Genomic DNA, 19,426 nt, shown 5'->3' on the forward strand with positions numbered 1-19,426 from the left:
TATTTCAACCTCTCTGATGCTGATTGGACTAGCTTTTTTATTAATAGTTAAAAAATGAATTGGCAATTGTTTTGTGAGTAGGTCTATGTATGTTCTCTCTGCATAGAAGACAGAAAGAAAGAAAAAGATTGATAGACCAGAAACCCATAGACTGTAAAAGGCTAAAAACCATATTTCCAAAACACAATTGCGACATCTAGAGGTTGCTGCAGGAGGTTCGTTCACGGGGATTTTCTCAGAGCACATATCTGACTTCCTTGTAATAATCACTCCACTGTGGCGAACTTTTTGAATACAAAATAAGCAGACCTAAAATCGTCAACGCTTACACGTAGAAAGTTTGCTGTGTCTGTCAGGTCCATGAGGTTTTAGCATGCCCGCCTTAGTTTTTTCAACGTCAGAAAAAAAAACCCCACAATGAATTAACAGGACTAAATAGATAATCGTTTATATTTCTCCGAAAAGTGTATTTTCTTTTTTTAGCGGAAAACCCACAATGACCTAGTTAGCTTGTTTGTTGCAGTGAGTACAAAAAATTACCGCACCTATGTATATAACCTCACCTATAGGATGTAGGGCAATATCGAAGTTTTGTAAACTTGCATTTCGCATAGTGACATGTCTGTAGCACAGAACAAACTACAAACGGTCAGAAGCAGCACTTAAGTTTATTAGGTTTTCAATCCTCTTATGATGAGACCCGCGCACCGCTCTTGATTGGAAGCCTGGGTATCCGGATATGAGCGTCACTCAATCAGCATCAAGAGCGACACGCAGCCGCTTTGGGATATGCCCAGACTATCCAAACTGTCCGACGAACTGCGTTATTGGGATGAACTTGCCAAACACCTGACGAGCTGATTTGCGCACAGAAGCCTACACTTCACTGACGATGTAACTTCAACTGTTGTTATGTAAATATGCAAGAGAACAAACCGGATTGCTACCAGCGCTATCCCAAGGACACAATGTCTTCAGCTGTCCCTCGATCGGGATTTGTGGTCTTTTGCGTGGTAAATCCAGTTTTATTTATCTTGATACGTGACATTTATATTGAAAGACTGGAGCAAACGTGCTTGGCAAGTTGAACGCAGCAGACTGTTTAGCCTTGTAAACTTGTTGAGCTGAATACGTTACCTGCCCTGCGAGTTAATCATTAGTTTAAAACTATTAAATCTTAAGACCTCACGTGAAATTCTGAGAGAAAAAAGAGCTGATGTGAACTAAATTGTTTCTGCTCAAATATCTCTGTCATACAACAATTTTTTTGTGTGTGAGAAATGTTGAGTTTGTGAAACTATTTAAATAATACCAACTGAACTTGTTTCCTCAATTGAGCTGAGCATGCGTCCTGCATTGTTGTGGCAACTATAATCTGTATCAGGTCATCGCAGGATAATCCCTCACTGTTCTTTTCACATCGAACACAATAAATGCATGTTTAAGGCCCTCTGTGGCATTGAAAGATGCGATTGTGCATTCAGCTGTAAATCTTCGAGATCAGCTGTTTCCTTGCGGTCCTCAAATGAATAACAGAAGTTGACGAGCGCGTGCAAAGTATTGTAGCCTGTGTTACTTTTGCTCTAAGTGTTTATTCTAAAAAGCTGTTTAAAATGATCCACAACTGTTTATATAATAGGAATTAACTAACTTACGTTTAATTGTTTTTTATGCAAGTACTGGAGATGATAGCTCTTGCCAGTTATGTGAACTAGCTATTTTAATCCATTAATAATAGCTTAACTATTCATCTAATATAACCCAGAATTGCCTGTATCTGTTGCCACATGCACAGATAAAGATGAATAAAGTCCAGTTAGAGTATAGGATATTCTGAGTAAAGTATTTACATACCTCAAAATTCTTATAAATACTGTTGCATAAATGAAAATTGAGTTGATTAATACTATCCAAAATTACTAAAAAGCAGTATAATAATGCTAAACGTATCTTCAGTATTTCCAAAAGAACAGTAGTTTGTTCCAATTGCACTGTTGTTAACACATATTCAGATGTTTAACTTTGGATCGTTGTCCTGATGTTGTTGTCCTAAAATGTTTAGTAAAAACCTTTGAGTGTAGCCCTTTCTCAGATCAACTCTTGTATGCATTCCCTGTTGCATTTCATTCATCTGCACTTTGAAAATAACACGAAAAGATACATTATTTACATACATTCTAGAAAATCCATGTCATTTGATTAGATGATTTTAGTATTGTACATCATGCTTAGCTGTATTAATGCTATTCTCTTCTCTCTAATGCTTTTCTCTAAATGCATTCCCCTTTGTGTGTGTGTGTGTGTGTGTGTGTGTGTGTGTGTGTGTGTGTGTGTGTGTGTGTGTGTGTGTGTGTGTGTGTGTGTGTGTGTAGATTCTAGTCCTGACCCTCACCCTGTACCCTGTGCTGAAGACACTGAGTGTTCAGATTCATTCTGCTATCACAGGGAGCTATGTGGCTGGATATCATTCTGTGCTGCTTGTCAACTGTCCTACGGAGCAAACTGCAAGAGATATTGGCAGGTACAGAAAACCACTCATGCAGTCATGTTCAAAAACATGAAATATAGAGCGTTAAATTGTTGTCGATATGCGATAGTATCATGTATAGACGATTGCCAGACATATCTAAATGTAAATATCTACATATGTAAAGATATTTGTAAATATCAAAATGACAATGGAAGGGTCTGGTTTCCTCCACTAAGAGGAGATGAGCGTTAGGACCATAGACTGTAAAAAAATATGGACGTAGTGTCTGTGACTTCACCCATAGGATTCTGAAGAGCAGTTTTGAAGCGTAAAGTAGAGACGAGATGGCCGTGGCCATCTTTGCAATGCATCATCGCGTGTCACGCCCAAGCGGCAACCTCCCGCGATCTCTCTTGAAGCCAATACGGAAGTAATGTAAACTGCAATTCCTCAACTGGCCACTAGGGACAGGCTCCAGAAGGGAGCAGAATCTCATTGAGCCCCATGTTAAAATTCTCAACTTTAAAGCAGAAAAAAACATGTTTACAGCCTGGTACAAATTGTGGTTTTGGCTTATAAGGCTAATTTTGATCTTCATGACAACTCTGAGGGGGGTGAATTTTTTTATAACTCATTCGTTTACGTTATATAAAGCCTTAAGGTTCTGCATAATTAAGGGCGTGGTTACAAGTGTATAGCCATTTATCCGCCGTCTGTAGTTATTGCGTCACCTCAGCTCCGCGCACATCCCGCCTTTTTGCCCATTTTCTGTTATCCGGGAGTGACACGCGGTGACTCGCTCACAAGATGGCAACGCCCAGCTCGGCCATACTTTAAGCTTCAGAACGGCTTATCGGAATCCTATGGGTGACGTCAAGGACACTACGTCCATATTTTTTTACAGTCTATGGTCACGCCCGGATAACAGAAAATGGGCAAAGAGGTGGGATGTGGGTGGAGCTGAGGTAACACATGACTAACAGACAGCAGATAAATGGCTATCCACCTGTCACTCAAAGTGGCCACGCCCTTAATTATGCAGAACTTTAAGGCTTTATATAATGTAAACAAATGAGTTATAATAAAAAACACCTCCCTCACAGTTGTCATGAAGGTCAAAATTAGCCGTATAGACCAAAACCACAATTTGTACCAGGCTGTAAATATGTTGTTGTTTTTTCTGCTGTAAAGTTGGGCATTTTAACATGGGGCTCAATGAGATTCTGCTCCCTTCTGGATCCAGTTGAGGAATTGCAGTTTAAGTTACTTCCGGCTTCAAGAGAAACTGGGTTGCTGCTTGGTTAGGACCCTTAGCCTCTGTATAGCCAACATCCTTAGTGATAAAATGGCCACGAATGTGTTGTCTGCTTTCTCAGAATATGAGCTCACATCAGCCCTGCTCCCGCATGCCTTGCACCCAACCTAAGCCCCCTATTACTTATGCCGAAGACTCTCTCCGTTCGGAGGATGACAATGATGACATGTTGACTACAGCCTCGGAGAGAGAGGATTGGTCACAGAACCCTGTCCTAGAATCAAAGCCGTTCCATAGTGTGGCGATTGAGCGCGTGGCAGCCGCGGAGGACGACGAACTGCTGCAGAACTCGTCAAACTATGCACCAGCTTGGCAAATGTTTTCACTTCAGCGGCATGATGTCTACTGCTCTGCCACAAGATTCTCTGATCTTATGCACAGAGATGCACGCATTATTAGAGAAGTGCACAATAGAGGTGATGCCTCCCTAGGATAGAATGAGTGGCAGGATGGATGGCAGCCTTCAACCTTTTTTTAAATTTGAGACCTTTGTACCGTGTTCATGGTTCAAATTCAAATTGATTACAGTAAAACAAATTCTCCTGCACATTCGGTCCATGGATTGTTTCTGGTATACATTTAGCACTTTATGAGATTCGCCTTTGAGGGCGCGGCCTATCAGTTTCTGGTTCTACCGTTCGGCCTGACATTGGCACCATGAAAGTTCACTCAATGCGTGGGTGCTGCAATGTGCACTCGGAAACTGAGCAGAATGCATATCCTGAACTATCTTGACGGCTGGCTAATTCTGACCCATTCCGAGAATGTGCTAAACAGTCACAAACCAAAGCTTCTAAACTTCACCATTTGCAGTGCCTATGGCTTTCTGTCAATGTGCAGAGTAGCATTTTACAACTCAGTCAGTCAATCACATTTTTAGGAATAGTGATTTATGTTCTTATATTCACCGTCTGGTATGTATGGTTTTGCATTTTGCAATGTTATATTCCTTTACATTATGTCGCTAAGTTTGTTCCTTCATCTGACATGAGCTAAATTAAAGTTTGTTGGTCCATGGTCAGCCTCAGCTACTTCACTAGTAACACGGTGTGATGTTATATGGTCCCCATAGCGCTATCAATGACACAACGCTGAGGGAACCGACCTCGAAAGGGAACGTCTCTGGTTACTCAAAGTAACCTGGTTCTCTGAGAAGAGGGAATGAGAAATTGCATAAGTTGCTGTATTATATTACGCTCGTTCTCTCATTCAAAAGATTCTAATGCAATGACGTTAGCGGAAGCTTCTATAGCAGTCATTGGCCGGCGTGATGTACACGCCACCATTCAATAGGACTTCAGTATTCTAGGAGAATGGGAGTTTCGAGAGAACCGACCTTGAAAGGGTACATTTTCTTTGGAGTCCTCAATCCTCATACGTGGGTGTCAGTGTCGCAATTGTGGTTATGTGCTGATATTATGAAATCAGGTTTACCCATAGAGTTTGAATTGCCTCTGGGAAGTCGCTAGACCACAAACTGTTAGTTATAAAATGTATTATGCAATACTGAACATGTTTACATTCCAATATGCAAATAACGCCCACAATTCAGCTTATTGAATTAATCCATTGTCCTGGTCTACTTGCAAACAAATAACCCAGCAACTCAAGTAAATTGTGCTTGCAAGACTTTATTTTAAAAAATCTAGTTATTCCCCAGTAGTGACACAATCTAATCATTTGTGTATCTAATTCCAACTATTTCAATTGTTATGTAAGATGTGATGTTAAATACATAAGCAGTATTTTGACTGTACCAAGATGAGAACACATTTTTATAATTTGCTGGGTCAAGAAAGAGTCCTTCCCTTTCTTTACCATGAAACGCTCACTCCATGTGCTTAAATCCACAGTAAGGACGCTTTCCTATGGAGGCTTGTTACTGCCTCGCAATAAAAATAAAGGTAATTGCAACCTTTATCTCATAATTCTGATTTTTTTTTGTGCAATTGTGAGTTTACATTATGCAATTCTGAGAAAAATGTCAGAATTGTGAGTTTGAATGAATGACCATGTCCAAATTGTGAGAGAAAAAAGTCATTATTACATATTTTATTCCGTGGCTGAAACAAGCTTCCATACTTTCCTATTTCATATCACACATGCACACTTCATAAGCAGACAGAACTGGGTTTATGTGTTTAAATGTTGTGTGAAATTGACCAAACCTGTCGGCTCAAGTATAATCGGCTTAAAGGGTAACTAAACCCCTGTTCACAGCCTAACTCCACCCCCTGGCAATATTTGAAAAATGCTGGACCGCTGTCTTAACTCCTGATATTGACCATACTAGCGAAGCAAAGAGAGAATGAGACCACTAACCTAATCTATAAACAGTCAAATCTGAATGCCACTAAACACAGATCAGATACATGTGATGTATTTTTATTCAAATTAATTGAATCAATAGGTAGCAAAGGACCAATAAGTTCAAACCTAATAGCCTATTATAAGCAGATTTCCTCAAATAAAAGTTAGACTATATACGCCAACATGTCACGGCATTGTTGTTCGTTACCATGGCAACTGCTTGCGTGTCAGGGTTTGAAAGCGCTTTGTACGCATGACTGGCGGCAAAAATATTGCAAGAAAAGCCTGACGTGTACTGACAACTGCGTGGATTATTTAACCGTATTTTCCTAATTAGAATGTTCTGCATCTGTGAGAGTGTGGGTGGGCTTTTGATATTGCGCCTCTACTTCCTGCTCTCTACGCGCAGACTCTGGTCCCGAGATCACTATTGCGCACGTGATTTTTTTTTTCTTTTTTCTTTTTTTTTCTTTCAAAACCAGTTCAGCGGATATACCACCCTGACCCCAATTTCATTTGCTGAGGTAACAGTGACGGGTAGGTTTAGGGATCAGGGTTGGGTAAAAGCAATCATTATTGTTAAATGTGTGAAATGCCAATGAAATCTTAAGAATCGGCTCCAGGGCGGGATTTACGCTGAACTGGTTTGAAAAAATATCACGCCTACTGCGCAGAATCTGCTCCAAATCTGCACAAGGTGTCGGCACTATATTGGGACCTCCGGAGGCTTCAAATTCAAAAACTTCAGCGGAAGGGAATGGAGAATGCGTCCATTTTCTTTTTACCGTGTAGGGTTTTTACACCATGCATTGTAGAATTAAAACGCTTTATACCCAAATGTCAAAACATTTACTTGAATCAATGAACACCACTAATAAAGCCCGAGTCTTGCAGATCATGTTTAGTTACCCGGCTTAAGTGTGCATGTAAATACGCTCATCATACAGTCCTGTCTGGACACAGAAATTATTACAAAAAACTATGTTTTAAAAAAAAAGCATTGTCTTCCATACCACAAGGATTACCAAAATTGTTTTTGCAGAACTTGCAAACCCTGACCATGATTCATATTTTAGAGTATCTTAACCTGAGATTCCATATTCCCTCTCAGCTGCATTAGGATTTATTTAGCCATTATACCCTTGTTAAAGAGCACTTTACAGTGGTTAAGTAATTAGAGTGCACTTCACATTTGTAAGATCATCCAAGCAGTTCTTGTTTCAGAACCCCACAAGTGTGAGGTTGTTTGCTTTTTTCATGATCCAGGAGTAAAAATCAATCCAGTTGATTTTAATAAAGCATGGCCACACAAAAATGACAACTTTGAGAAGTGCAGAAAGTCTTGAGTGTGGGATAATGCTTTAAAATGTAGGAAAGGTATTTAATTGATTAAGAGAATATAATGGAAAAGGTGGACGGTTAGCACAAGGTAGTAGGGTAAATAGTATGAGGTAATGGCAGATGCATTAGGAAAGGGGACAGGCAGCAAGTACAATTGGCTAAGCGATGGCAGCACAGCTGTGTGAAGTAGCCAAACCACTAAAAGGCAAACAATGTGCTGGCAAACATACCACAGTCAAACATAACACAGAATCTAGTACACATTTCAGAGGCAACCCCACCAACATAAATTTTTTTTTTACTCTTTCCCTGCCAGCATTAAGAAAAAAAAGTTGTCAGCCACCACCAGGGTTTTTGACTATTTTCACAAAAATGTAAGAGCCCATGGAATATTTTGTTTTATGAATATCTCCGCATGCAATATATCTTATTTATTACACGGCTCTGTGAAATACTTGATTCTGATTGGTCAATCGCGCATTTCAGCGGTATGTTATTCACAAAAAACACCCGCTCATCCGGGTACTACGAGTTATCTTGACCGGTACTACTTCTATGCTTAACGCTGACGCCATCTTGTGGCTTAAACAGCCGTGGGTTACAATGGAAGAGTTCAAGGCGGGGTTCCTTTATAAAGTTTTAAATGTGGATATTTTTCTTACACAAACGCATCGGTTCGAATCAGAAGGCTCTATTAACCCATCGGAGTCGCGTGGAGCACGTTATTTGACGGACAGCTGCATTTTTTATGGACTTCAAACACAACTACAACTACTGCTGGGATTAACGTTAGCCTGGAATTTTTAAAAATAACTCCGATTGTATTTGTCTGAAAGAAGGGTGAGTAAATCATAGGCTTGGTTTCATTTTTGGGTGAACTAACCCTTTCAGCATTCGTTTTCAACATTTAGCAAGGGCATATGGCAAATCTTCAGCAATAGATAAAGGCCTAAATCAGGTTGGAACTGTTTTTCTTCACTTCGCGTCGGGGTCCTGATCACTCTGTCGGGGTTTATTCTGCGATAACAACCTGCTGGGTGTACATTATCCCTTACATATCGTATATGCTGTTTCCAGAAGAGCATTGATCAAACACAGTGATGAGTGGATTCCAAGTTCAACTCCTGTGATTGACCAATTCTGTTGTAGATATCTACAAAAATGTCTGTGATTGGCTACATTACTCACCGAAGTGAAAACACGTTGGAAATGTAATAATTTGCAATAATTTTGAGGGCAAATACAGATACACACTGGATCATTTGCTATCTCCTTTTCGCTAATATGCTGAATTCTTACAGAGGATTTTGAGGATATTATATCCTAGACAAGCAGTTATGGGCAGCTTTTCCCTCTAAAAGCAAAGCAGCAGCAGGTTGGCTTTTTTTTGAGTGATAAAATTAAACGCTATTATCAAGTCCGTCCCAAGCTCGGAACGCCGATGTCCATGGGGTTTTAGTTAAGGGAATAATGGGGTTTTAGTTAAGGGAATAACATAGTTTAATATGAAAAAGCGGTGAAGTATCCCTTTAAAGTCGCTTGACATTAACCCATAGGAATAAAGTAGTGAGGCGCGACAGAAGTATCGCATGGACAAGTGGAACCGCACTAGCCTGGTTAAAACCAGACCATTCTCAGTAGTAGTAACTGAGTTATAGTCCGGCAAAGCTTCATAGACAAATTATTTCTAAAGGGGCGTCACCAACGGACGATGACGTGTGCGCGACGGAGAAACATCTCAGACAGCAATTCTCTGTTTGTGATTTTGAGGAAAATGTTGGAATGGAATGGCATCTGATGACTTGCTGTTGTTGTAAAAGAAATATGATAATAGCTTGTGTCCACCGCCACTCCATCAACATTTTTGCAAAATTTGGAAAACGTAGTAGCATCTCAGACCGACAGAAACATCTCGGATTGACGGTCGAACAGAAAACATCGAGCTCTGAACGCATTCGCCCCCGTTGTAAGGCATTTGTATTGCAATTAGAACGCGATTTGCAATATTTTAAGTCTTGGGAAAATTGTCTCACGAACTTTATTCAAATTAAGTCATTTCCGATGTGTTAGAACATTTTCAGACTTGAGCATAGTTATGCTAGTTATTTAGTTACAATTATTTATATTTTTTACATGATTACCAGATCTAGTCTGAGGAAATAATCTCAGAAAGGCCATATCCAGAGCTGCTGTGTGGTGTTAGCACATGATCACACTCCCCATCAAAGGAGCCGGTGTAATCCACATCTGGTAGCCGAGTGTTCTTCTTTGCTCTGGTTTTAAAGAAAAGGAAAAGCTTAAATCGTTTAACAGATGCGATAGCTGATTCAAACGAGTTATATTCCACAGCGTCACTGTGCTGTCATCATCATGTAAAGCCAGCCCTGACGTTCTGATTGGTGTTGCGATTTTGACAGATTACAAATGGGTTTGAATGAGCTCTGTGCCAGACTGCTTACAGAGCAAAACTAAATTTGCTGGAAGTTGTCTGGGTTTTCCCAGGCTAGATCCGCACCCTTGATGCTTCCCTCATTTGTATGTTGTCGGGCATTCGCCCATAGCGGTTCAGGGACGCCCATTAATGTACAAATGAAGGAAGCATCACAACACCACACTTATGTCGTGTCGCAAAAGTGTATCCATATACCGTCACCCTCAATTGAATATGTTGAACGCAAGCAACGCAACTATTCAATAGAAGTAGACCACATGGAGACTGGGGGAAGTCTCTCACGGGTATAAAACACAACATTCTCCACTGGCTCAAAAACACGCCCATAGCGGTAACTTTCAGAAATACATCGCAGCACCACGCTTCAGTCGTGACGATAAAGTCGATCCGCACCGTCAAGCAGGAGCGTCGTGTGAGCAACAGCACAAAGTATTCTGGGTTAAAAATAACTCAGTTGGGTTGAAAATGGACAAACCCAGAAATTGGGTTGTTTGAACCCAGTAAATGGACTCATTCAAACAACCCAATTTCTGGGTTTATCCATTTTCAACCCAACTTGAGTTGTTTTTAACCCAGCATTATTTAGAGTGAGTGAAGAGGAAGAATAAAACAATGTTTGTTGAAGATGTACCCATTTCAACTTGTTTTAATTATTCAGTTTGGGTAAAAGTACACTGTAAAAAATGATTTTATAGCAAAGTAAATAAAACAGGAAAAATTATGCATATTTTGCTTAGAATAATCTTGTAAAAGTGAAAACTCTGGAGTATTAAAGGTAGGATGGGTAGGAATTGGTTAAAAAACCTTTTTTCCAAATTTGTTTAAACTTTCTTTATATATCAATACATAATTCAAATGTAAGTACTCTGAAAGAAATATATAAGAAATGAGTGTCTGTAGACCTCTCACGACTGTTTTAAAGACAGCTCATTATTTCCATTCACTCCACCTTCTCCCTTCTGGGCTCTTTCCAAAGCCACGCCCCCAAAATACATGAACGGGCTACACCGGCCGCTCAGCTGGAAGACGCATTATTTACCTCAGATGAGCAGTGTGCATGTAGTGACATCATGTCAGAATCACATGGAATAAAAAAATCGAACTTTATCAGTATGAATATAAACACAGAAGATGTCTTTTAGTACTCACTATCAGGCTAAAATAATGGTACTGGTAAAGTTTAAAATATATTTTTGTTTGATTTGGTAACGAGCTAACGTTAACGGGTAGCATCATGTTTTTCCAATATCATCAGTTATACTGTAATGAAGATGAATTTCGTGTAAGATTCATAACATATACTGTGTTTTGCATGTAAGAGTTTCCATGATGAAAGCATTGTTGATTAGTAGCAGCTAAAGCTAACTTAGTTCTAAAAAAAAGTTCCCGGATGCGGTGTACTAGCTTTTACACATGCATTTTGTTATCTAAAGTTAAATTTTGCGAAATTCAACACAACAGCGATCAACTTGAGCTAAACATATTGAGTATTTATCATCTCTACTAATGGCTAAGTGTATAACATTGTAACTTTATGCTAATTAATGTTATGTTAGCTATATTAGGCAGCTTCATGTGCTCTTGATGCATGCTTCATGAAAACATAAACCAAAAAAAATGTATAATCAAAATGAAAGCTGTCCAGCAGAAATACAGCCAGCAATGAGTCGTTTTTTAGGTCCCTCAGTTCTCACCATCGTTGAAAAGACACGCAGATATTTACTCGCGTTTGATTTATTTATTTTTTTGTTTATCCAAAGACTTTCTGTGCATTGCCTTTTCTCGTACTGTCTTCCTTTTTTGCATTGTTTGCCTTCGCTGACTGTGAAGTTTGAATGCTCTTTCTCTGCCATTATTTTGCCTAGGTTTCTTGCCTCTTGAACTGCTCAAATCAAACGAGCGCGCGCATGTGGGCAGATCCTGAAGCGAAAGCGGTGGTCGACATGGTAGCGAGAGAGAATGACAGTCGCCCAAGCCAATCATTCGTTTCGTCCCGAACGAAAATAATGAGCGGTGTTTATTGCATATTATAAAGTCTAGAGTCACTCGATTTTTATACTCTCCTTTTCAGAGTACTTACAATTTAATTATGTATTGACATATAAAGAAAGTTTAAACAAATTTGGACAAAAGTGTTTTAGATCAGTCCTACCTATCCCAATTTTAACTACATCAAATTTGTAAGTAAAAATTACTCAATAAAATTTAACAGGCCAAGTTATATGTACTTGTGCACTTTGTAAATTTTTCTCAGCTTAGTTAAAAGTAGATAAACATTTGTGCAAAAACTTGCTAAATAAAAATTTAGTAAATGCTACTTATTGTTTTTTTCAGTGTATTATGATTATATATATTTTTTTTTAATTGTACCTGAAAATATAATAAACTTTCTCTTAGTTTATTATGTAGGCCTAATACTCAGACAAGTAGGTCAATATATGCTTTAGCACTATATGAAAATTGAAGCTCGCTGTTCACACTTGCAGTGTGAAACGTCCTTTTGACTTGTGATGTTGTATGCAAATGCAGAGAAGCTAAATTCTCGATCTCTTCTTTCTGTTAGGGGTATCATGGAGAAAAAGCTGGCCGCATGTGTGAATATATTTCCTCGCACTACCACTATGTAAGCCCAACGAGTTTAACCTTTAACCCACTATGAGCTCTGAACCCAAAACACCACAGCTCATAGAGATAATAAATTGAAATATAATAAACTTGTAATGGTTTAGTTTCAAATATATATTTTTTAAATCTTGTAAGACTAAATGAGATCCAATAAGTATTAAATGTATGCGTTTATAAAATGTCATTGATCAAAAATATCTATTGTTTTTTGGGGGGTTTTTTCCAGGTACTACTGGAAAGGAGAGATTCGGGATGCTTCAGAAATACTCCTGGTGTGTTATATTTATTAAAACTTCTAAATTAATCCATCAAATCAAATATTTTTGAAATGTGTTCATGTTTTTATGCAAAGTTATAAAGTGTACACAAAGGTTCTATATATCATGTTGTATACAAATTGATCTCCTATATGATTATCAAATTTTTTAAAAATGACCTATAGTAAATGTGTCATTTCTTTAACAGCTTGTGAGGACAAGAACATCTCTGGTGCAGAGACTTGTGGCTTATGTAAAGTAAGTTGTTTAAACTTGTAAATTTTGACCCAAGATATTTGCACACCAGTCATGATAAACATTTAAACAGACACGCATGCTTAAATGTTTGAATATTTCAGTTCATTATAGTTGTATATGATGTACAGTGCATGTTGTTTTTCACATGCTTCATTGGTTTAGGGTTCAAAATCAAATTAGCATTATCATCAAACAAGTTGAGCAATTTTTAAATGAGGCTTTCTCAAATGGTATAACAATTTCCATGTCAACAGACCATCTCAGTCTGAAGGAAACTGTGTAGATCTGCTCCGTTTATAGTACCAGTAGCAGGCCTAAAGATATGTACCACTTACCTCATACACTTTCGTGACACTTGTTGAAGTCTTTTAAATTCTAGATTATTGTGAAATTTGTCGTCATGAGGGCGTATCAATTAATAGTTAAAAATTTAGGAAGAAATAAGAGAAATTAGGGAGGAATGAGGGAGGTTCCAATATGGATAAATACATAAAAAAAAAAAAAAAAAAAAAAAATAGATATATATATATATATATATATATATATATATATATATATATATATATATATATATATATATATATATATATATATATATATATATATATATATATATATATATATATATATATATACCGACCAATGCATTAATCTTAGAAACAAAAAAATGAATGGATGGATATATATATAAATAAATGAATCAATTTATTAAATACATGACTACAATCTGTTCCATTGCATACTTCTATGAACTCAAAACAATAAAGATAACATTTTGTTTTGTGGATGTTAACATTTTTCCTCTTTCTAAAAAAAAAACAATCAAACAAACACGCAAACAAAAAACCTCATGAATAGAGGAAGCACATTTTTTTTCACACAATTTTAGTAATGCAATACACTACAACCCACAAACGGCACACCATGTGTTGTGCATTTTTAAACCATCGCTAGGATTGGGTGCCTTGCTGTTTTCTAATTTTTAAGCTGAATTTTCAGCATTATTACTCTGGTCTTCAGTTACATGATTCTTCAGTAATCATTCTAATATGATGATTTAATGCTCAAGATGCTAAATCTTATTTGTAATGTTATAAATGTGTTTTTTTTAATCAATTTAATTATTACTATATGAAATTATTAATTTAGTAAAATAAACTGGCTGACCCAAAACATTTAAATGGTAGAGTAGAAAGAAAAGATGTTTCCTTGTTCTTTAAATGTTAATGTTTATTATTATTATTATTTTCAAATCTGTTATTTCAATTTAATTCTGTGTGTTCCCTCAGAGCTGTGCATCCATATGACATTCCAGAAATCATCAGTTTTCCTATTGATGATGGAAGCCAGCACTACTTGAAGTGGATGGAAGATGCAGTCATTGATATTTGATACATCACTGTCTGCAATCCAATGGAGAAGCTCTGCATGTAGAAACATATAGGCGATGTGGGAGTGTGAGCACAAATTCTCAGGTTAATGGGAGCCCTGGTACATGCAGAGGAATGACTGTCCATTAATATGAAGATCTATTATGTGCTGAAAAGATTTGTGTGTACAGGGATTTGTCTGATGAGTTTTTTTTTAATACATTTACATGCATTCAGGGCTGTCGCTAGAGGGAAGAAGGTTGTAAATGACGCCCTACCCCAAAACGCGACTTGTGGTCCCACAGCAACAATTGGACACCCTAGCTACAGCCCCGCACGCATGCTTTTATCCTGTGCAACTTACAATAGAGGACCAAAAGCTATTTGTCACAGGGCCAGGGGTAGTACAATGCCAGGTTTATTAGATAGAAAGATTACAGAGCAAGCATGAGCAAAGAAGAAATGCAAAGGTTGAAAAAATGTTGTATTAATAATATTTATATTTTTTATATTTAAAGTTGAGAAGTAGCTTGGAAAATTTTTAATACACAAAGAATATGGGGACCTGGGGACCTGGGGACCTGGGGACCCCCCCCCCCCCCCCCCCCAATAAAAAACCAAAACAAAAAAAAATTGACATTTTTAAGGCTTTAAATTACATGCATGCCTAGTTCTGTCATGAAACTCTAGAGAGGGCAGTATGAAAATATTCACAACGTTAACTACTTGGCACAAGCTGATTGGTCCATGTTGTATCTGCAGCCAATGTGCTTGCTGCCCAGCATTTTAATGTCTAGTTACCATTCTCTATAGCAGTTTGCAGCATGCTTTTAGAGTTCGCCTAAAACCCTCCACCTTCCCCAGCTCCACCTGTATAGATCTGCTATGGGATAATTGATATATGCAACTGATCATTTGTACAGCAGCATGTATTATATAATCACAGCAATGTGCTGTGTATACATCGGCAGAAGCAAGTTACTGTACTTGCTCTGCATCAGCAGCAATAATCTACAACAACAGAAATAATCAACAGCAGCAGCCGAGTAGCAGATCTATTCCGCCAAGACCAAATACATTAACACTGTCATATCCATTACCATGCTTAAAATCTTTCTGAGAGTTGTCATGGTAGAACTGGATAAGATTTTTATTGTGGTCCGTTTCAGTGATCCAAGACATTGTGCATAATATAAACTTCACTACACTCTAAAAAATGCTGGGTTATTTTAATCCAATGTTGGGTCAAATATGGACTAACCCAGCAATTGGGTTGTTTTAATCCTACGGTTGGGTTTAATATTTGCTTAAGACAACCCAATTGCTGGGTTAGTCCATATTTGCCCCAACATTGGGTTGTTTTTAACCCAGAATTTTTTAGAGTGTAATACTGAAGAGCCTCTGTTCATATTTATTGACCATTTTATTGACATGAATAACTTTATAATAAAGAGTATAACTTATAGCTTATATTATAAGCTAATATGTATTCATTTGTTAAAATATGGTCATTTATACAACTTATTTCTAATGTTTGGTTGTTTTAATGTGGTGATTGTGCGGAATTTAAGGTTTTTTGTTTTATGTTTTAGCGCATTTATTTCAAAATAAATGAGTGGTATCTTGTTTACTTTGACTACATGCCTATTTAACATTGTTAAATATGCTACAACGTATGTCACAATAATTTTGTTCATGTTGCTCAATGTAATGTAAATATTGAGGTTCCCGGAACTGCATAAATGCATTTTCACTTAATCACAGCATGCTAACAATAAATATAAAAGGTAAGTTAAATTTTTATCCCTGTAAAGCTCCCAATTGTGCACTTAGGCTTTTCCCCCTCGCACACAACTAAACAAAAATCATGAAAGTCAGCATTAAGAATGCATGTATGGTTGCTGTGTAACACATTCAACTCCTTTCAATTAGAAATATTACAGTCATCCATTTATTATCAGTTTGGTTTATATACAATTTATATACAAACAAGATAAGAAAGGGTCTTTAAGCAGATAATAAAGGTGGTAATATTTGAGATTGAAATATTAAAGAGCTTCTAAAAAGGCAAACACTATACCGAGAAGCTTTTATTTTAATCTACACAAAATAATATTTTGTCCTATTGGTTTAGCAGTCAAGAGCAGATCTGAGTCTTTCTGTTCCCTCACTACATTTAAAACTCAAAATGGACACATTTTCACAGTGTGTCGCTGAATAGGAAATTTTGTTGTGCTGAATAGGTTTATGTCCACACTGTAGCAACACAATAGAAGTGCAGATGCGAGGAAGTGCTTTTATGTGTGGGATTTAGTGAGATCCAGTCATAATGAAGTCACTAATCTGACCACTCATCTAACCCTCAAAGGCATACTGCTTTTGCTTCATGAATTGTTTTGTTATACTATCTCTTACATTTTAATGTCAAACTAACAATGTACAGAGTGTGTTCATGGCTCATACTGTTTGATTGTCAAACCATTTATCAAAGACAACATCCATTACAGCATCTACTGTTCAAGCTGACAGAGCATATTTCATAAGGTTACTCCCTTTTATACATACTTGACATTAAGATCAACATTACCATATTTTAGTATTTAATGCAGCTCAGATTTTCAGCTATAGGGCATTGCACAAAGCTTGTAGATAATCAAAATTAACTTCATTATTTATCAGCATTGTAAGCACTAAAAATGATTTAATCATTGAAGGTGTTTTATAAATAAGCGGATTGTACAGGAAAAAGTGGGGTTATGATGATACTACTTTGAATTCAAGTCTCTGCCAGGTATAAATATTTTTGCAAGCTCTGCGTTGAGATGTAAGACGCTGATTTGTTACTTAACACTTGCTGTAAAACTAACCAGCCTTTAAACCGAAGTTCTGATTTAACTCAAATAAAAGTAGTTAGCAAAAGTCCATACAACTGTATTCAAAAATACACAAATGTTCATATGTGCTCTGCTGGTTTAGATTGAGGAAGAAAAAACGAAGCAGCTTTTGTCCAAAATAATTATATGCAGATTGTTAAAACAGAAGGGAGAACAGCAGAGACTAATAATGACTGATGACTTCAAATGACAATCCAACTGGCCTGCTGCATGTGTTAGATGGTGGTTTCTCAAAGGAAAATCGGACAGGAAGTTCCAAATAGTTCTATTGATACATTTGATTTGTACTATATTGGCATGAATGGATACTGCTTGCCATCACCATTTCATCACCACTGAGGCCTGTAGTAATTCAGCTGCAGTAATTCCAACAGCAAAATGAAGCATGAAACAATTTGTGTGACCAGATATGGATAATAGCTAAATTCAGAACAATTATTTGTACATTGAACGTTGTATAACAAATCTAAATATTTTTTAATGTCGGTTATAGCATATATACAGTCGTGGTCAAAATTGTTGGTACCCCTGGTAAATATGATCAAATATGGCTGTAAAAAAAAAATCTGCATTGTTTATCCTTTTGATCTTTCTTTTTTTTTTTTAAAGAAATCACAAAAATCCAACCTTTCATTTAAGTAAAATAATTGACACCGGGGGTAAATCACATTTTGAAATAAAAGCTTTTCTCTAAAACACGTTGGCCACAATTGTTGGTACCCCTAGAATTTTAAATGAGTAAAATGTCTCTAAAGTAGGCTATATTTACATTAATATTTACATAAATATTTTAAATATTTAAAAAATTTATATTTTAAACATAAATATTTTTTTTAGCATACCAGGGTGACAAGGAACATGAAATTGTCCAGCTAGGATGTCTTGTTTAACAGGAGTATAAATATAAAAGGAGACATAAAAGCCAAATTCCCTTAATCATTTATCACAATGAGTGAAACTGAAGAATATAGTTCTGATGTGCAGCAAAAGATTGTTGAGCTTCACAATGTAGTGATTTTTACTCAGTTCACCGATGACTTTCAGATCACGTGTCACTTAAGGTGTGGTTATGAGTGTATCAGATGACCCCTCCCCCCTTTGATACGGGGGCACCAGCTAAGAATACTATTACTTCAGTAATTCAGAATGAATGTAAATTAGAGGGAGTTGGTCAGCTGATTTATCTGAAGGATTTGTGAGTCTGGACAACCAGTAGAGTCTTTGATCATCAACACAAAGAAGACACAGTGTAATAAAATGAATGAAATTTATTAACAATATATGCAAGAGTAAATACTTCAACGATTAATAATGCTAGAAATGGATATATACTTCTAAAGGATAGTAAACTAATAACCAAAAATTAATGAATGAAACAATAAATCCAATAAATGATGTGAACACAGAATGGATAAATGCAATGCTGTTGAACAGAAATGGAAGAGAATTGTATGGGAATGCTTCTTATGGGAACCACCTAATGGTTCTGGCAAATGGTGATAAATAAATCATTAAACAAATAATAAACCTATTATTTGTAACAACCTGACCTCAAGTAACTGTTATCTAAACAGGTTAGAAAACATATGCTGCATGTATAAACTAATGCCAAGGTCTCTAGAAAGAGGTTTGGTAAGTTTATATTTACGTTCCACACAGTCGGGTGATCAGTCCTGGCAGTAGATGCGTCTTCCACTGGTTATGCGGGTAGCGTGCAGTGGGAAGGGCGCAGAGTTGCGAGTAGCCGTTGCCACGCTGGGCTGAAGGATGCAGAACTCTGGTTGCGCCAAGAGGGTCCTTAAACGTGGACCAGGCAGCTGGGTGAGTCGAATCTTCACAGGGTCCTTTGCAGGCTGGCTGCGTCACTGAGGAGCCGTGTGGGACCGGCAATGTCTGCCGATGCAGAGGTCCTTGGTGGACTGGATGGGCTGCTGGAGGAGTCGTAAAGGTCAGATAAGATCTCTCAAGGAGAGAGCCCTTTTCCAGCTAGAGTTTGCCGAAAGCAATATAAAGGTTTTGCTTGCAAAAGCTTCACCTCCACAGTCTTGTAGTCTCTTTCCTCGTCAGGTCAGAAGCTCAGGACATGGTGTGTCTGTTAGTGTCTCCTTCCCCATCGGGTTAGAAACGCAGAACA

The 19,426-nt window shown here is 37.4% G+C and overlaps 1 protein-coding gene across 2 annotated transcripts; it reads left to right on the forward strand.

The window, feature by feature from the left end:
• Positions 1-668: 668 nt before the first annotated feature.
• Positions 669-14,973, forward strand: zgc:63972 (protein CutA homolog). Of its 2 annotated transcripts, XM_067440140.1 has the most exons (6): positions 683-1,013; positions 2,373-2,521; positions 12,452-12,511; positions 12,740-12,785; positions 12,979-13,028; positions 14,318-14,973. In XM_067440140.1, the coding sequence occupies exons 1-6, from the start codon at positions 921-923 to the stop codon at positions 14,418-14,420; spliced, it is 501 nt and encodes a 166-aa protein (XP_067296241.1). In that variant the 5' UTR covers positions 683-920; the 3' UTR covers positions 14,421-14,973. The 2 variants fall into 2 exon arrangements, with proteins under 2 accessions (XP_067296242.1, XP_067296241.1); XM_067440141.1 differs by lacking the exon at positions 12,452-12,511 and having other exon boundaries at positions 669-1,013.
• The last annotated feature ends 4,453 nt before the right edge of the window (positions 14,974-19,426 follow it).

Source organism: Pseudorasbora parva, chromosome 3, assembly GCF_024679245.1.
Source record: "Pseudorasbora parva isolate DD20220531a chromosome 3, ASM2467924v1, whole genome shotgun sequence".
Classification (NCBI taxonomy): Eukaryota; Metazoa; Chordata; class Actinopteri; order Cypriniformes; family Gobionidae; genus Pseudorasbora; species Pseudorasbora parva.